This window comes from Setaria italica, chromosome I (genome assembly GCF_000263155.2).
Source record: "Setaria italica strain Yugu1 chromosome I, Setaria_italica_v2.0, whole genome shotgun sequence".
NCBI classification, from domain to species: Eukaryota; Viridiplantae; Streptophyta; class Magnoliopsida; order Poales; family Poaceae; genus Setaria; species Setaria italica.
In genome coordinates, this window is record NC_028450.1 from 21,652,475 (window position 1) to 21,670,883 (window position 18,409).

Consider the following 18,409-nt stretch of genomic DNA (forward strand, 5'->3'; position numbering starts at 1 on the left):
CAACCTCTACCGGGGTTAGGCCCTTCCTCGTTAGCTGCCTCTTCGAAACGGTGCAGCAACCGTCCTGACCTCCTCAAATCCGACATCTGTTCCAAATGAGATCATAATCAGTGGTTACTCTCAAGAAATTAGATAGGGGGTTAATTAAATTATTAAGAGAAATATAAAGATAAAGCACACAAATAATTTCACACAGACAATAAGAAGCATAAGAACCATAAAATCCATGAAACTCCATATCACTCATGCAAAGGCACCATACAAAAGGGGTGCATCTCGAGGTCTACAACAAAAATCTTCAAGATTACACGAGGATCATCATACTACTACATGGGTGGTAGTCTCTAATGCTAAACATCATGGTCAGCCTAACTCAAACCTAGCACTAGATCAGAAGCAGTCCACTCAGTCGGAGCACGGGAAGTCGTCATTGTTCACGTCTCCATTTCCAGGGTGGTACTCAGGAGCAGGGCCTCTCAACGGACCTGACTCGTTGTCCAAGTACACTGGCAGCTCCAGAAGGTCTCCTTCATACAGTTGTGAGAGTGTAGACAGCGCTTGGGTCATCTCCTCCGTAGCAACCCTAGCTGGTGGGTGCAGCACCTGGGAGCACAATCTGATAGGTGGTAGCGCAAAGCTCTCCACATGTGGCTCCCTCCTGTACTCGACCGAAATCCACGCACTCAACTCCTCCAACTCCATCACCCTCTTGCGGTTAGAATGCTCCCACGTGAGCTGAAGTGTCTCTGCCAAGTCTCTGTTGCTGTAGCAGTGTGAACCAAGGTGGACTAGGTTGTAGTAGTTTATGTGCTAGCGGTGGTGAAGCTGCTCAATGACTCCGTTCTTAGTGACCAATGCGGCGTCAAAGGTGGCAACCAGCTCCACCTTCTCCTTGAGCAACGCATTCTTCTCATCTATTATCTTGTCCCTGGACCTCAGTGCCTCCTCCATACGAACAATCCTCACCTCCAGAGTAGCAATCCTCCTCAGTGCCTCCTTCATACGAACAATCCTCGGCTCCAGAGTAGTAATCCTCAACGAGTCCTTCTCGTCGTAAGGGTCCGATGCAGCGTCGATCTCGTGCTGCAAGAGAAAGTTTGTCCTGGTTAGTGAAGTCAAGCTTCGCTTGAGTCCCACTATCTATCCCTGAAGCATGGAGTTGGTCCAGATGCTATTGTCCCAACCCTTGCGAAGGATCTCCATCTCTCTGTCGTACCATTTAGCGCCAAGTCCTAATCATGAATGCAGTGGGAGGCCACTCTGAACTTCTCGTCGGGCTCTGTGTAGGCATCCTCATAGTACTCACGGGCTGAGTTCTCAACTTCCCCGGGTCCGCAACACGCCCTGGGCAGGCAGCGGTAGGGAGTCTGTGCCAATATGTCATGAAGTTGCACATGCACCTCTCGCACGGCTCTCCTGGTGGCAGTCGGTGAGCCTCTAATGCTGAAAGCTCAAATGCAAACACCACAACCTCCTCTAACTTGAGCACCTTGGGGTCTGCGGGCACTGTCAGCTTCACCTCGGTGGGTACGGAGTCCACATTGCCCCTCATGCGGCCCTCGTAGAGCATGCCCTAAGTGCAAACTCTAGCTCTCTCCAAGCACGCGTTGAGGAGAGTGCAAAAGCCTCTGTAGTGCACTCTATCTCCAGAAAACGTGCGCCATCCCTCGGTTGTCATCTGTAACACGTAGTTAAGGGTTGTTAGAAAGTTGTATAAGTCAGAGAAGACAAGGTAATAATAGTAATCATTCAAGGATTTGTATAGCAATCAAGGGGTATATACTCAGTTCAAGGGTAATTGAGGCTTCCTAAACTAACGTCCATTGCTATGGATCGTCCTATGGTCAAGTATGGCTCTGATACTAGCTGAAACGGACCCAAATTTTCATTTCTAAAAATTCAAGCCTATGCACCTCGGTGACAGTGCCAGGATGGCTATCACGTGCGAATTCTTGTCTCAGATAGTACAAATCCATACTAACATAGAAATAGAAAGAGTAACAGAGTACAAATATCATAGATAACATGAGTAATGAGTACATCTCAGCAGCACATGCTGGTACAAGTCCATCTGGATTGAATCAAGAAAGGTAAACATCTACGCAGTGGAAACATAAGCTATGGCAAACTCCATCTCCAGAGGTGACTCGAACGAAGAATGGTTCCTAGTCTTCCCAACCGTCATTGTCGAAGTCGTCGTCAGGCTCCGACCCTAAAAAGCCACCATCTACCCGAGAAGCGGGTAGGCCATGTCAACTCCCAAAAGCAGCAAGCCAAGAAAATGGGGGAATTATACTATATGCATGAGTAAAACCTATATATGGTTGTAGGGGTTTATGCAGTAGCAGTAATCAAGGAAGCAGCAAAGCAACATCATCTCCGAGGTTAACACCTCAAACAAGGAAGTCGACACAAATCACTGGACAAATGTACCCACACGGATGGAGCCTGAACGGGAGCGATCCGTCCAAACCCCACCTAACAGCCGGAGCCCTAGTAAGTGGATAGCTCTCTCCTGTTTCCTCAAGTTTGGAACCATCCTTAGCTGTAGGGTACGCCGTCACCAGTGAGGACCTCAAAGCTGTGAAACCTACCCACGTTAGGGTGCAGTTTGGTCAGAACAGGCCAACACCTCAAACTCCTTACACGATCCTCCAATCCGCCTACAGGCAGAGCACTATCCACTACTAGTCTCGGACCGAACGCTGCCCATAACGTAAGTAAGTGGTAAGTACGAAAATAGCTGCTGTGACTGGTGGCAAATTGACTCGGTCCTTAAGCGGTTGAGAGCAAGCACTCTACCAACAAGTATGTGCCGAAGCACCTGCAACGGACAAGTACGCCACCTGCTCCTCAGTAACAAACAAGGTACCCAACACAGGTGCGGGGTATAGAGAGAGTCTAAAAAGCTCTCTCCCAGCAAGGCACTCCTCAGAACCAACCATGGCTCGCTCCTGCCAAGAACACATTAAGGAGTCACACTCACCCAAAACACACACGAGAGTGTTGAAGGAATCCCAACACCAAATCCATGGCAAATGCCCATCCATAACTCAAAAGTATGTATAAGGATATATGAGCGGTAGACTAGCTAGGGGTCTGTAGATAGTTGACAAAAGTAGGTAAATAAGGAAAACAGGATAAACAATTATCAAGACATGGCTAAAAATATTGGCTATGCAATCCATCATCATCAAGCAACTTAATTAAAGTGCTAGCAACTAAGCATGCATAGGATCTATATGATTGGAAGGACATGACACCTTTTCCGTAGTTGATTGGATCCTCCTCGGCATAGTCGGGGTCCTGAAGGTCTTCCTGGTCGTAGCTCGGGTCTAAACAGAACAAGATACGATGAAACGTAAATTAAACGGCATTACATCTAGGCAAAAACTCCAAGAAATCCAAATTTAGAAGATCCAAATAACACCAAACTAGCTACAAACAGCACGGCTCGATTTTAAAAATTTAATGCAACTGGTGTCATATTTTTCGGAGTTAAAATGAATTAGTTAAGAATTTTTAAAGATTAAAGGATTTATTTAATTATTTAATAATTTCAGAAAATATTTATTAAAAGGGGTGGCACGTGTCAGCTTGTGATTGGTCCACATGGTAGCACAAGGGCGTGCCACGTGTCTCCCTGACGGCAGCGTTGACTGGTCAACGATCAACAGTGGGCCCCCACGGGTTAGCTTGTTAGTGAGCCCCATAGGTGGGCCCGTCTTGCCATGTTAGCACCACATGGCACCTACGTGGCAGCCACGTGGGCCACAGCGGTGGTGCTGCGTGGCGTGTGCGTGCAAAGGCGGCCGATGGCGCGCGGTGACCGCGCCCACGGCGTCGCGACATGGTGTCATGTCGTGTGCGGTGTGCGGCTAGAGCACGGCGGCGAACGGCGCCAACGGCCGGTGAGTGCGCGGCCGCAAGCAAGCACGGTGCGCGGTCGGCACTCGGCCCCCAGCCTTGCACCAGTAGGCACGTGGTGCAGGCGGGCACGAGTGCGTGCGCATGGGCGCGCGGTCCCGAGGCTGCCCCCAGCCGCGGCACGGCGCGGTAGCGCATGGCCCCCGGTAGCCAATGGCGAGCTAAGCGGTGGTGGCCTAAGCTCTACGACTACGGCTATGGGTAGGGAAGCAAGAGAGAGGGAAGGAAGGCGAGCTCACGGGGGCAGAGAATGGGCGGCGGTGGCTCGTGCGGCTCCAGCTTCACGGGCAGCGGTGCTCGGGCGGTGGCAGCTTTGGCTCCTAGGCGACCTCCTCCTCCTACTCCCTTCTCTTCATCTCCTCCTCCTCCTTCTTCTTCTCCTACCCCTCCTCTTCTCCTCTTTTTCTTCCTCCCCCACTTCTTCCCCTTTCCCTCAGCTCCTCCCTCTTCTCACTGGTGGTGTCGGTGGGGGGGGGGCGAAGGCTTGGGATGGCGAGGGAGGTGCCCGGGGCTCTCTATTTATAGCCCAAGGCTGGCTAGGGTTTGCGCGGCAGGGCACCATTGACAAGCACCGTCGATCCTCGACGGGCGAGCTCGAGGCGGCGTGGCGCCTATCGGACGGTGCCGTACTGGGGTTCCGGGGTGCGGCGCAGGGGCAACACGGTCCTTTCCCCCACGATGGAAGCCTCCGGAAGCTCACGGGCATGGTAGTGCGTGGTCATGTGGCCGGTGGGTGCTCACGCACCGCGGGCGTGCTGCGGTTGGGGAAGCAAGAGGAACAGGTCCATGATCATTCTTGAAGATGCGTGGTTGCCGCAGATGCCTTTGTGAATCTCCTCCAGTATGTCCTTGCCATCTTCGCGTGAGACGCACTTCATTAGTACTCTTGATGACGTGCCTCATCTATAGAGTTTGTCCCTAACTAAAACATAGTTCTTGCCGCACCAAGAGACTTGCTCTGCTTCTGTCTTGTCGGGAGGCAACTTGTGCTCCTTAATGTAGTCGATGAAGGGTACTCGCCAGTCTACGTCGATCATCCTAACCTCCTGGTATGGCTCATTATTGCATCAATCGGTGATTTTTGAAGGTGCCGGCTCCACTATGGATGGCTTGTGTAGTTCGTGGACGAAGACCCTAGCTAGAACTTGAGGATGAGTTGATCCGAGCTTGGATAAGACGTCGACGCCCTCAAGCTTGAGTGATCCGTCGAAGTACATGACCCAATGTTCTGGGCATTCTGCTGGTGCAGGTACTTGATTTTCCCGCCATTCTACCATGAAATCGACTAGTGGTTGCGACTTGATGGCAGTCCTTGGTTTGAATTCCAGGGACAAGGCTCTGAGTTCTACTACCCACTTGGAGATCCATCATGTTGCATCTCTGTTGTGAAGTATGTCTCCTAAGGGGAAGTCTGTGATGATGGAGATGTTGTGTTCCTGGAAGTAGTGTTGTAGCTTCCGTGAGGTGGGTAGTATTGCATATAGCAACTTCTACTACTGGCGGGTACCTAGTTCTGGAGTATGATAGCACCTCACTGATGAAGTAGACGGGCCTTTGTACTTTATATACATGGCCTGGTTCTGGCCTTTTGACCATGATCGCCGTGCTGACGACATTAGTAGTCGCGGAGATGTAGAGCAACAAGTTTTCACTGGGAGTAGGCGTCGTGAGGACCGGTGGATTCGATAAGAAATTCTTCAACTGTTGAAGGGCTTGTTGCGCCTCCTCGGTCCACTGGAATTTTGTTGCTGCTTGAGTAGTTTGAAGAAGGGTAGTCCCCTTTCTCCAAGTCTTGAGATGAATCTGTTGAGGGCCGCCATACATCTAGTCAGCTTATGGACATCCTTGATGCACAATTGAGCGTGCAAGTTGGTGATGGTGGCGACCTTTTTGGGATTAGCCTCGATCCCTCAATGACTGATGATGAACTCGAGTAGTTTTCCGGAGGGTACATTGAACACACACTTTGTTGGGTTCAGTTTCCACTAGTATGCTCGCAGGCTTGCGAAGGTTTCTTCGAGATCCGCAATGAAGTCTTTGTGATTTCTGGTCTTTATGACCACGTCATCCATGTATGCCTCTATGTTGCGGTGTATTTGGTCTTTGAAGCACTCTTGGATGGCTTGTTGGTATGTGGTGCTTGCGTTCTTCAACCCGAAGGACATTGTGGTGTAACAGAAAGCTCCGTACGGGGTGATGAACACAGTCTTGATTTGGTCTTCTTACTTGAGTGCTATTTGGTGATACCCTGAGTAATAGTCAAGGAAACAGAGTAGAGCGCACCCAGCCATTAAGTCGGTGACTTGATCAGTCCTATGGAGCCCGAAGGTATCCTTTGGACAATGCTTGTTGAGATCCGTGTAGTCTACACACATCCTCCACTTGTTGTTGTTCTTCTTTCGCACCAAGACAGGGTTGGCCAGCCACTCTGGATGATAGACTTCTTTTATGAAGCCAGCCGCGAGTAGTTGGCCAACTCTTTTCTGATGGCTTCTCTTCTGTCTTGGGCGAACTAGCGTAGTCGTTGTTGCTTGGGCGTAGCTTTGGGATCCACATTCAGTGTGCTTGATCAACTCCCTAGGCACCCCCGGCATATCAGATGGCTTCCATACGAAAATGTCTTGGTTGGCCTGAAGGAAACTGATGAGCGTGTCTTCCTATTTGGGATCCGGCCCTGAGCCAATCAGGGTTGTCTTGGAGCTATCGCCGATCTCAAGGTCGATAGCTTTGATATCAGCCTCTCCTACCGGCTTGACCTTGGTTGCCCCTGACTTCTTCTCTAGGAATTTTTAGTTCTGTCAGTTATAATTTCTTGGGGGCAGCGAAGATTTGCATCATGGAGTTTGGCACCTGAGTAGTCACCGCTAGCTTCATGGCTTCTGTGTCGTAGTCATATGATCTCTTCAAGTCTCCGCGCAGGGAGAGTACTCCCTTAGGTCCCGGCATCTTGAGTATTAGGTATATGTAATGTGGGATGGCCATGAACTTGGCTAGTGCTGGTCTTCCAAGGATGGCATGATACGAAGTTTCAAGTCAGCCACCTCAAACCAGATGTACTCAGTTCGGTAATGATCCTTGGTCCCGAAAGTAACTAGGAAAACCACCTGACCAAGGGATACAACCGCGTTACCCAAGATGATCCCATAGAACGGAGAGTTCGTTAGGGTGAGCATATCGAAAACGTTGAGGCCTATCTTCCTCAGAGTCTTGGCGAAGAGCACATTGAGGCCACAACCGCTATCGATGAGTACCTTTGTGAGTTGAGAGCCTATGACTACCGGGTCTAGGATAAGAGGGTAGCGTCCTGGGTCGGAGAAACTAGTCCACTGATCCTTTCTTGAAAAGGTAATTGGTACCTCGGACCACTTGAGGAATGTAGGCATTGCTGGTTCAATGGACGTGATCTCCCGGAGGGCTAGTTTCTGGGACCGCTTGGTAGTAATACCTGGAGTGCCGCCGAATATGACGTTGACAGTGTTGGATGAATTCTGGAATTTCCCATGGTCATCCTCGTCTCTGTCTTCTTTGGCCTTGCCCTTGTCTTTAGCTTCAGAAGATTGCAGCAGATTTTTCATGACTCTACGAAGGCTTATACAATCCATCGCAGAGTGTTTGGAGTGTGGGTGTCATGGGCACTGCTTCTTAAGGAGCTCCTTGAATGGAGTCCTCTCCTGATTTCCACCGCTTTTCTTCGAGGACTAGGACATCGCCGCGACAGTATTGTCTTGCTTCCTCTTGCGGTTTTGACCACCCGAGTAGTTGCCTCGTTGTCGTTGGGACGATCATTGTGATTCTTGCTGTTAGTTTGGCCGTTGCTCTGATTGTTGTTGTTCTTGCCTCTGTTACAACTAGATTCAAACCGCTCAATCTCCTTGTCTTCTTCATCTGCCCTGGCTTGTATCTTGGTCTTGAGAGACTTGATATCCTCGGAGCGCCATCTGCCAAAGTCCTGGAACATTCGGTGTTCATAGAGACCATTCTGGAAGCACTCTATGGCGTCCTTCTCCGTGATATCCACGACGGTAGCCTTCTTATCAAAGAAACGGCGTAGATAACCATGTAGAGTCTCACTTTATTGCTGTTTGACTTGCGACAAGTTGATCCTATTGCCAGGATGTTGCATTGCCCCAGCAAAGTTATTTATGAACGCCGCCTTCAGCTAACTTCATGTGTCGATGGAGTTCATTTATAGAGACTCGAGCCAAGTGAGTAGTCCTACCTCCATGCAGATGGGGAAGTAGATGACCTTGATGTCATCGTTTCCTCCTACCGCTTGGACCGCCAGCGAGTAACACCTCAGCCATTGGACTGGGTCCTCCTTGCCGTCGTATTTGTTAATACCCAGAAGTTTAAACTTGTCGAGTAGTACCGTCTTGTGTACTTGTCTTGAAAAGGCAGGAACCTATCGGTGTCTTCTCCCGAGTAGTCGACTTCTTGATCGTGTTCACGGCTGCGCCCTTCGATGATGATGTGAGCGTCGCGATTCTAGTTGAGCTAATGACAAAGGTCATGAGGTTGCTCAGGCTCTTGACGAGGCCCGCGGTGGCCACGGCCTCCCGAGGCTCCCGTCCGACTACCTTCTTCCCTATGCTAGCTTTGCTTTGGGGTTGTCAATTCTGGGAACCTCATTTTGACTATGTCTAGCAGCTTCGTTGCGACTTGGATGCCTGCCACCGCTGCCTTGTTGGGAAGAGGTGCGTCGGACCGAGCTGATCGGATTTTGTCGATCGAGTTGTTCGTACGCATGCTCCGATAGTAGAGCCAGTTGCCTATGTACTTATCTTGTGCCATTGTACGAGTGAGCAGGTCAATGGAGGCGATGGTGGCGAGAGGAGTGTGGTGATGACGCGTTTGAACTACTTCAAACGCGTGATCCAAGTTCATGATGGGTAACTCGGATGTGAGGCAGCGACGACGCTCTGCTCGTGCTGCGTTTCTTGTACATCGACGATTCCTTTGACTTTCTGTCTCTTCTCCTTGCACATTAGCGGAGAGTTCATCTGCCGACATGTCCTTCGAATGGCGCTCACATCGTGGATTTCTTTCTGGTTGTTCTGCTCCATCATCGCCCCCTTGAGGAGCGACAATGGCGAGTAGTTCTCGCTCTGTGGAGAAACTACTCGATCTTGTCGTGATGATCTCTGTGGGTCCGTCTTGTTCGTAAATAGGAGACAAATGTGTCCCTTCCTGTTCGAGGTACGCGACAAAATGTGACTCATCATCATTGGCAAGGGCAGATGGTTTCATGCCGGGCCAGTAGACGAATCTGCCTTGTGGAGTAGATGTGATTACCAAGCCCTGTTGTGGACCTGATAAAGGAATCTCCTCATTCAGATCCGAGTAGTAGTCGAGCTCCTCGATCGAATCTGAGTTGGATTGGGACCTGGACAGGGAAGCTTGGTAGACAGCTCCCGCATTTTAGAGTCCGAACGGGAACCAAGTTGTATTGTAGACCGATTCACATGATGGCTCGAGTGTCAGCTCGTGAGAACTAGTCCGACTAGTGGGAGAAGTTGAGTTGTACTCGGGCTCGTCCCGTGGACCTCGAAAGAGGTCGAAAATTTTGTTGAATTTTTCAATGAAATCCTCTAGAGCTTGGTGATGAAGGTTGATGTCGTAGTGTTTCTCCTCCGGGGCTGGCGCGATGTGGCGGTGGAAGTTTCCAGCGCCGTTCGCGACGCAGACCCAAGAGCCGAAGACTGAAACCATTGAGTTCACCGGTGGATCCTTAGCGAGAGTCCCTACCTGGCACGCCAACTATCACTGAGGGGGTACCCGAGGTAGTGTTTTATGCGTGTGTCTCGTCAAAGATCTGGAACTCGAAGGTGAACTCGAACACACAATTTAGACTCGGACCACTTATGTCACGAAATACCCTACATCCTGTGTGTTGGTTGGATTGTATTGATTGTTGATTGTTTGGAGGGGGTCCCTGCCTCTCCTTATATTGCCGGGGGTAGGGTTACAGGTCGGTTGATGTACAAGAATACTAGTCAGATTCAACCAGAGAGTCCTACTCTAATTGCTACAAGTAGTTTCTTAATCCTCGACTAATCCTTGTCCTCTACATAGACCACGCCATCCTGCACCGTAATCTCCATATCTGATACATCTTGATATACAGCCCTGCATTGTAGGACTGTCCAAACCTCTCTGTGGGCCTATAGATATATGGCCGATAGCCGACCCAACCAAAGTCCTCCCCTCCGATCTAGCTTCGTACATGCACGAGGAAACACGCCCAAGATCAATCCAAGCATTGGACAAAAACCGATTTGTACCTTTGAATCATGCGTATCAGCGTATGCAGCTCTGCACACATAGCAATTTGGATTGTGATTGTGAGGTGAGTCTACTCATGGATTCTGTTTTTTAAGTGTGTCCCCTATCTTCTGAGGTCCTTAACCATCTTCCTTAGAAAAGTTCGCTACCATATCTCCAGTGGAACAGCTGCCCACCATCAGGAGTCTGGAGACATACTGAACTTTCTTTCAACATGTATCCAGACTCCAGCTGGCGTGGCATGGGCTAGCGGCGACCGCCAACTACTAGGGCCTTGTTTAGTTCACCTCCAAATACCAACTTTGGCACTATGCAAAAAGAAAATTCCCCATCATATCAAACTTGCGGTACATGCATGGAGTACTAAATGTAGACGAAATTAAAAACTAATTGTACAATTTTGTTGTACTTTGCGAGACGAATCTTTTGAGCCTAATTAGTCAATATTTAGACAATAATTCACAAATACAAACGAAACGCTACAGTGTTGCTACAGTAATTTTGGCACCTCAAAGTTGGACAACTAAACAAGGCTTGGGTTATAAGGACCATAATGATTTGGAGTCTCCATGACCAGCGTTTAGAGGTATATAACTGAATTTTCTATTTCAGGTTAAAAATCTAGTAGTATATAATATATCACATTTTATAAAATTATGTTTAGTATTACATTGTGATAATTGGTTTCGCATGTAGCAACGTACATGCGTATTTACTTGTTAGAAGTAAAATAACCCTTCTCCTAATTGGAGGCATTGGATGAAGCTTCTCCAAAGCACAAGGGGAGCGGCTGCTAGAATCCACCGAATGATGCATAAGACGACTGTTTCTATATGGATATGGATCTTGAGAAGGGTACAGAAACAGGCTGCAGAGACGCGCTTGAAAAGCCATGTACAGAGATAATGGAATCTTTCAAGCCGGGGCTGCAACCATGGATTGCAAGGAAAATTACTTACAAGCTCTACCACACCAAAATACATACTATTAAGCGGTGGGCAGGTAACCTGCACGGCATTTCTCTTCAGAAGCAAAAAAATTTCTTCTTCTTCTGCCACAGTTAATTCATAAAACAGGTTAGTTGCAACTTTGAAGTGGCATCTGGATCTGTGTGACTTGAAATGCAAGAAACAAATCCTGGTCTCACCTCAAACCTGGCAAACTCTTGTCTGTCAATATATGCAAGCAATTCCTCCTGCTTCATAAGAGCATCATACAAGGCCTAGAAACAACAAAGGTCAAACATACATGAGGAAGCAAAAGTTCCCATCCTAGAACTGAGCACACCTACCCAGATTCTCTCAATTGCATGGATAAATCACTGAAGTCAATAGGTGTATTTACCTTCTTAGTCACAATTAGTTCAGCCTCTAATGCGTCCACACGACGGACAGCAGCATTAAGCAGCTCCTCTTTCTCAGAAGGCATTTCCGAGGGTTTTGACTGGAGAACATCGATTTTCTCTTCGAGCTCTGCGAGTCTCTTCAGGACAGATGAAAGAATGTCTGCCTCGGTGAATTCAGGAGCTGGTGAAGGTGGGCGGAATTCTTCTTTAGTTGTTGAGTAGTCCAGTGAATAAGCCGAAAGGTTGTCATCCACTTCCGAACTTTTGTCCAGTGTGTTTTTCGGAATGCGACTAAAGAATGCACGGAAAAGTGTGGTCACCATCATAACAAATGCCACAAGCCATGCAATTACTCGAGCATGACGACTTTCAGAGCATTTTGTGTTGTCAGAGAAGTATGTCCCTGAATTTTACAAAATGAAGCAGAAGTCAGTAGAGATCAAAATCACACTAGTTTCAACAGAAAAATGTATGTAAACTAAGGGAGAACAATATGACAGTACAAAAATGTATGAAAATCAGTAGAGGTTTCTCTCTTCCAATTACCATCGACAACTTTGTCAATCATTGGTACACATACATCGTACTCAGAATAACCAGCAGAAACGTTTGCAGCCTTCATCAGTTTTGCCTGCTGCATAGGAAGAAAGTAAAACATAATACATCGGTAGCACTTGATTTCTTGTTGATGAAGAAAATACTAACAAAGAATTTGGTGTTCCTTTTCTTTTCACGCTGGATGAATAGTGTGAATATCCAAGAAATATTGAGACAGGAGTATAGGACTGTTGTATTTTACATGTATTCTTGCTTCTTTCACTACTTCGAATATCCCAATCCAGGATGGGACTAATTGGCAGCATTTCGCATTGTTACACTGCAGCACTACTTCGAGCATTAATCAAGTATAAAATCTAATGTAAGTTTCATCAGTGGTAGCAGACCCAAATACCCTTTGAAGTAAAATACTGAAATTATGTCAGGAATTGCTAGATAGGGCTAACCTGTATAATTTTTCTAACTTGCTCACATTTCACATGAGTTTTAAGCCCGTTAAAGGTAAATATGCATAAATTGTTATTGCGAAAAAAGAGGAGCAAGGCAGACTCTTGTTTCTTAAAAAGATAGTAACTCTTTACTTTGCTCTCAAAAAGAAATACTAGCATTTACTCTAATTGTTCACTCATCAATTGTAGAAGTACATAGAAAATTGTTCTCAAATTTAAACACTAAACTTACTTCTTCGCGAACTGGTGTCAGCATAGGATTTTTACCATAAGTTCTTATTGCCTTAGGAGATGTAATGTCATCAGCTTCAGAACCAGATTCAGCAGTAGATGTGTCACTGCCCCTTTTCTGCTTACAAATTTAGATTCATTCAGCACTTCAGAATTTACATATGAAATAGAAAAAAAAATCTTCAGAGTGCAATCTTACAGCAGAGTATTTTAGTTTCCCGTAGGCAATTATTTTCTCATCATCATTGGAAACTGCTACTATTTGCCTCTTACAGCAAGCTTTGCCACTGATGACCATCTGGAATCCAACAGCAAAAGATATGAGAAACACTGGCCAACTAGCAGGCATGAATAGATGTAACCGGCACAGACCTTCAATATGTTTGGGTCTGTCCAGGGCCCCTTTTCACCTTTAAGGCATCCTCCAAGCTCTGAACAGGTACAAGAGCCACCAAGAAACTCTGGCAGTTGACTGCAGATTTGCCAAATTAAAAAAGAAAGAAAGAAAATCAACAAAAAACAAAATAAAAAAGGACGCCCCTCATGGAGATATTAAATTAAACACATTAGTGCTTACTTTGCATTAATTATTTCAAGTAACTTGGTCTGAAACTTAGCTCCAAGGACCTGATAAACATAATGGATTTATGGTAAACAACTAGTAGTTGGCAAAGACAGAATTTATCAATAAATATGAAAATTGACAAAATCTCACTTGTATCTTTGAAGTTGTCTTTGGGTCAAGGAAAGACTTAACAGTGCTCCAGAGAATCCTAAATCCTGGACCGGCATTGACGATGAACATTCTATACAATGTCTGGAAAAACAATTAGTTAATGTTGCTTAGCCAGGTAACACAGAATGAGGTCCTCTCACGAAGGTGATACCTCTGGGTAGTTATCATTGTCGATATTTTGCAGTCTGGTCATCAAATCCCGTGCTGTCTTGCTGAAATTTTTTAGACTCTGCAGAGAAAGATACAAGATCAGAACTCAAAAGTCATAACATCAATTAATATTTGTTTAAGAGTTTTTGCATAGGAAACATACCACGGCTTGAACATCTAGAATTGTTGTACTTGAATCAATGTGCCTCTTTGCAGCAATTGAACAAGCTGGGAACTTGATTAAGAAACTCTTTTCAAATTCCTTCACATGGTACTTGACATAACGGTCCATAGTAGTTACATGCATGAGTTTGTTTGGGTCAACTTTTCCAAGCCTTTCAATGTATACAGGCCTTCCTTCTTTGTCAACACCATGATAGCCATGAGGGTAGTACTGCAGAACTTCATCTAATTCTGTATACTCAAAGTCCTGGTCAAACGTAAATTAATTGTCAGGAAAAAGAAATTATTAACTAAATACTACAAAACATCAAAATAATGTAGATGCACAGAGAGAACACAGAAAATAAACGTGCCTCTTAGAGAAGTCTAAAGCAGTTGAGCATAATTTTAACTCTTATTTTGTTAGCTTAAAAGCATAAGCTTCTGGAACAATTGGATTGTTCATACAAATGTAAGAGGTCCCAAGTGATGATATCAACAAAACCTGACAGAGTACTGTTGCAAACAAATTTCAAAAATCATACCTCAATTATAGTATCAGCACCGAACTCGCTCCTCCATTGAAGCATGTCTCCCCACATGTGTTTTGCTTTCTCAATGTCAAACTTCCTTGCCTTCAAAAATCTATTGAAACATAGAAAGAAAGAGCTCCACAACTAAGCATGTGATCGTGTCAATGTGAGGGAAAAAAATAAGTGTATGTAAATAATTAGGGATGCAAGTACGCATCTAGTTCAGTAAAGGTTACTGAAGATATAGTAGTGTTATTCAGACACTTATGTTTTAAGCAGGAAATTTGGTGCCATACTAGCCTTCGAGTCATATAAAATATTTTCAACACTTCTATTCAAATGAAGCTGTTATAAGGATAAGATATAAGTAATATATTTCAGTTTCACATGTTCAGCAATGATATGACAAAAACACAAGCAAAGGATCAAGTGGATAAGTAGCCCAATAAATTACCGTAGCAACATATGGTAGTCATCATGCTTTGCAGGTAGCATCTCATCTAATATGAGTGATTGGCGAAATGCGTCAACTGTTTGTAGCTCCTCAAAGTCTCTCACATCTTCAATAGATATAGAATTTCCTCGAATGTCGCTTTTTCGCCTATTCTTTTTCTTCAAAGAGTGCCTAAATTTGTTAGATGCATTTATGGCCTTTTTTTTCAGAGATCCAATTCTTGTTCTTCTATCTTCCTCAGAGTTTCCCACATCCGATTTCCGTTCTTTACGTTCATCATGGCTAGATGGACCCTCAAAACCTGATAATGCAATGAATTAATTCATTTGTAATAAATACAAGGCATTTACCACTAATTATAAATGTTTTTTGCATGAAGTTCGAAATATCAGCAGCATAGTGCATAACTCTAGGATTATACTTCAAACACCTTTATTGCCATCTCTTGCAAGAAGGAAGAAGACATAAATTTTGTAGGGCTATCAAGGAAAAATTCTAAAGTAGAGTATACCCCTGCCTGCCTCCAATCAAAACAGTACTTATACATCAATATGCAGCTTGAAAAATAGAATACCATCCAACCAGATCAGAAAGACATATGCAAGATTCAAACTAAAGCCTATTTGTTTTAAAGTTTAAACAGTATAACAAATCCTACTCCTACCAGACAAGAAAGCATTCCAGCAAGATACTACTCAACAAAGCATGGCAATTGGCAAAATAATTAGGATAAACCATGAAGAATGCGGAGAAAACCATGGGAGGGGATGTCTTGAGTCTTGACCACTACGGGCTACGTATCTCACAGTAGGCCAATAGATTCTCAACATTTGGTTTGTTCGATGGCCTTTGTCCTCATGATTTGATGGGCACTGCAGACTGGACTACTGTACCACAGATAACAAGTGAGGGTATGAGTTCATTGTCAGTCGTGAGATGTAGGGGCCTACATATTCACACCAAAAATGCAGATGGACAGGCTACCGATAGGATCTAACATAAGCACACTATGCTCAAGCCATAATTGAAGTCCAGTTCTACATCCAGAAGGATGCATGTCTGAAATAATGCCAGCAAAGCATGTGGAGCTACCAAACACCAATCGACTTCAATCATTATAATCAAACCGTTCGGGGTTTGCATGTCTGAATCTAACTGAAAAAGTGTGGTATCATATAAAGGCCTTGAAAAACATATACCTACCTGCCCAACTGAAAAACAGATAGTGGAATTCACGCAACAGGCCTCAGGCGAGACCAGACTTGAAATCTTCGCTGACGAAGAGAAAGAAGGGAACTGAGAGTAATCAACCACACATAATTTATGGCCAACCAGGTTGAGTGGATTAGTTCCAATTAGCTACCCTAATTTTTCTCCGCCATCGTCAAACGCACCAAGTATTGGCCAGGCAACACGAGAACAAACTTCTTGAAGCCCACACGGTAACCCCATTTGTTCTACTGAACACAGATGACAGATACAAGAACCTGCCGTTCGCGTTACGAGCTGTAATAAGTACTCTCTCTGCCGTATCAATTTTTTTTTCCCTCTGATGGAACTCCAATACAGTACTTGGCCCTGCCTACTGCTGTGCTGACTTTGCTTCAGTGCGCCAGTTTGTCGCACGGTGCAGAGCAATAAATTGTCGGGATCCGTATAGCTTTGCTTGGCGCAGAAGCGCACGACCCAGGAAAACGACATGATAAGGGATAATTATTAGAATGGCAAGGAAGTTTCGGTAGAACTCTGAGATAGAGTGGGTCACGATCAAGAGAATCTTAAATTTCGCCTGTAAAGAAAGGCTAGAATTCCAAGGTTGTTGAAAGCAACAGCAACAACCTGAATCCTAATCTTCTGCTGAACTTCGCAGCCACGAGATTCAACGATTTATTGCAACCATGTGGGTGTTAATTTTAGTGCAAATCGGACAGTGGAACCAAGGATATGACAGAATGTTTCAGGTGCTAGCACAAATCGTTGGTTCCGGAATTTTGGTGGTGCTCGTGCTCCCAAGTGCTCAAGCAGTACATGCCACATACTGCTATAAAAATTGGATGACGAAGGAACAAATTTCAATGGTAAATTGGTAACTAGCACCAGAAGCTCTAATTTCCACACAAAAAAAATCCATCTAGCGCCAAATAATCGCACCTCCCCAAATGAAGATGGATATTTTTTTAATTGAAGAAAACGTCGAACTCGGTTCCACAAAACCAAACATCTGAAACTCTTGGACCGAATTCGAAACAAAAGAACTTCCCTTTCGATCACAGAAAAACCTACAAGCCAAGGGCACAACTCACATGGCCTGGCAAGCCGATCGAGGGGGGCCGACATCTCCCTCCGGCCTCCGCTACTCGTCGTTCAAGCAGGGCGGTGAACCTCAGCGGACGAATTCGCGTCGACCGGTCAGAAGCTAGGCGGCGGGCGCCCCCAGCGGGAGGCTGCTACGGCGGCGGCTCGGTGTCGTCACGCACGGTGGTGGTGTGGTGTGCAGCGAACGGAAAGGAAGAAGAGGAGGGCGAGAGAAGTGAGTAACCTCTGGCCTTTTCAAACGCCTTTCGGTTTTGCCTTTGCGGGGCTTAAAGGAGATTAGGCGGGGAAGAACAGGGGGTTAATTGCACGAATTCAGGGGTGGAGTACTGCAGTGCTGACGGAATCTGATTAATTTAACAACAGGGGGGGTGATGTGTCAAAAACCACTGCATTTCGGAGGCATGGGCGGCGGAGATATCGGAGCTCATGAAATAGAGGTCCTTTCCTTTGGACTTTTTGCCCAACCTTCTTGTATTTTATGCTTACGAGTAACGATATAGGTTCTGTTTGATTCCGCTTATCTGAAATTTGCTTATGTGGTAAGTAGGATTGTCTGACAAGCATGCTATCCGAAGAATATGCTGTTGGGATAAATTGGGTGTTTGCCAATCCTATCCTGTGTGATAAATTATCTAAAATGCCCATGAAACCGATGATAGGTCATTTTAAAGGTGAAGGCAAATCCCACGGGGATTCTATGTGATTTTTCTTTTCTTTTAACTTAATATTTATTTCAACTATACATAGCCATAAATGTAAGAAAAAAGAATAATAGTATATCATCGTGGCTTGCTAAAACAAGGCCACACGTACTTATTGCTAATAGCTTCATAATATAGGCTGATTCACATAAGTTAAAATTGATTTAAGAATCGATGATAGATACGCCTTCCGTTCCAAATTATATGTCGTTTAGCTTTTCTACGTGGACATAAAGTATATCTAAGTGCATAATAAAGTTTATGAATTAAAAAAGCTAAAATGGGAACGGAGGGAGAACACAAATACAACAAAAATACAACAAATACAACTTCACGGGTCGTTTGTATCTCTTTACACCTCATCATCTCTTTCTTTCCTATTCTCTCTCTACCAGTTCGTGAAGCAATCTTAGCCAAGCCAGCATCATTCTCCACCGCCGTAGGTCTGTCCATGGCGCAAGGTGCTTGCCTTCGGTTTTACACTTTGCATCTTCCATTTCGCCCCTTGGGCTCCCGTTCGTCGAGACTTGCATGTGGCTAGACGGCCACGGGCGCTGAGGATAGG

The 18,409-nt window shown here is 45.6% G+C and overlaps 1 protein-coding gene across 4 annotated transcripts; it reads right to left on the minus strand.

Annotated features, from left to right (window-relative positions):
* Positions 1-2,090: 2,090 nt before the first annotated feature.
* On the minus strand, positions 2,091-17,389 carry LOC101769246 (phosphatidylinositol/phosphatidylcholine transfer protein SFH8). 4 transcript variants are annotated; one of them, XR_002676151.1, is made up of 16 exons: positions 17,131-17,389; positions 14,828-15,128; positions 14,386-14,485; positions 13,842-14,108; positions 13,680-13,757; positions 13,508-13,609; positions 13,370-13,419; positions 13,165-13,264; positions 12,992-13,090; positions 12,794-12,910; positions 12,101-12,188; positions 11,554-11,957; positions 11,357-11,431; positions 11,217-11,260; positions 3,264-3,335; positions 2,091-2,227 (listed from the first exon to the last, which is right to left on the minus strand). XR_002676151.1 is itself a non-coding variant. In XM_012846616.2 (15 exons), the coding sequence occupies exons 1-14, from the start codon at positions 17,162-17,164 to the stop codon at positions 11,234-11,236; spliced, it is 1,842 nt and encodes a 613-aa protein (XP_012702070.1). In that variant the 5' UTR covers positions 17,165-17,389; the 3' UTR covers positions 10,838-11,135; positions 11,217-11,233. The 4 variants fall into 4 exon arrangements, 3 of the variants coding, with proteins under 3 accessions (XP_012702070.1, XP_012702080.1, XP_012702042.1); XM_012846616.2 differs by lacking the exons at positions 2,091-2,227; positions 3,264-3,335 and adding an exon at positions 10,838-11,135; XM_012846626.2 differs by lacking the exons at positions 2,091-2,227; positions 3,264-3,335 and having other exon boundaries at positions 10,838-11,260; positions 12,101-12,185.
* Positions 17,390-18,409: the final 1,020 nt, after the last annotated feature.

Bases quoted from the DNA above. Each gene is read 5' to 3' on its own strand.
- LOC101769246 (XM_012846616.2), bottom strand. From the start codon at position 17,164: ATGTCGGCCCCCCTCGATCGGCTTGCCAGGCCAT. The intron at 13,420-13,507 runs GTGAGATTTTGT...TATGTTTATCAG, and splicing joins AGACAACTTCAAAGATACAA to GTCCTTGGAGCTAAGTTTCA. The intron at 13,091-13,164 runs GTCTGTGCCGGT...GTTGGATTCCAG, and splicing joins CAGACCCAAACATATTGAAG to ATGGTCATCAGTGGCAAAGC.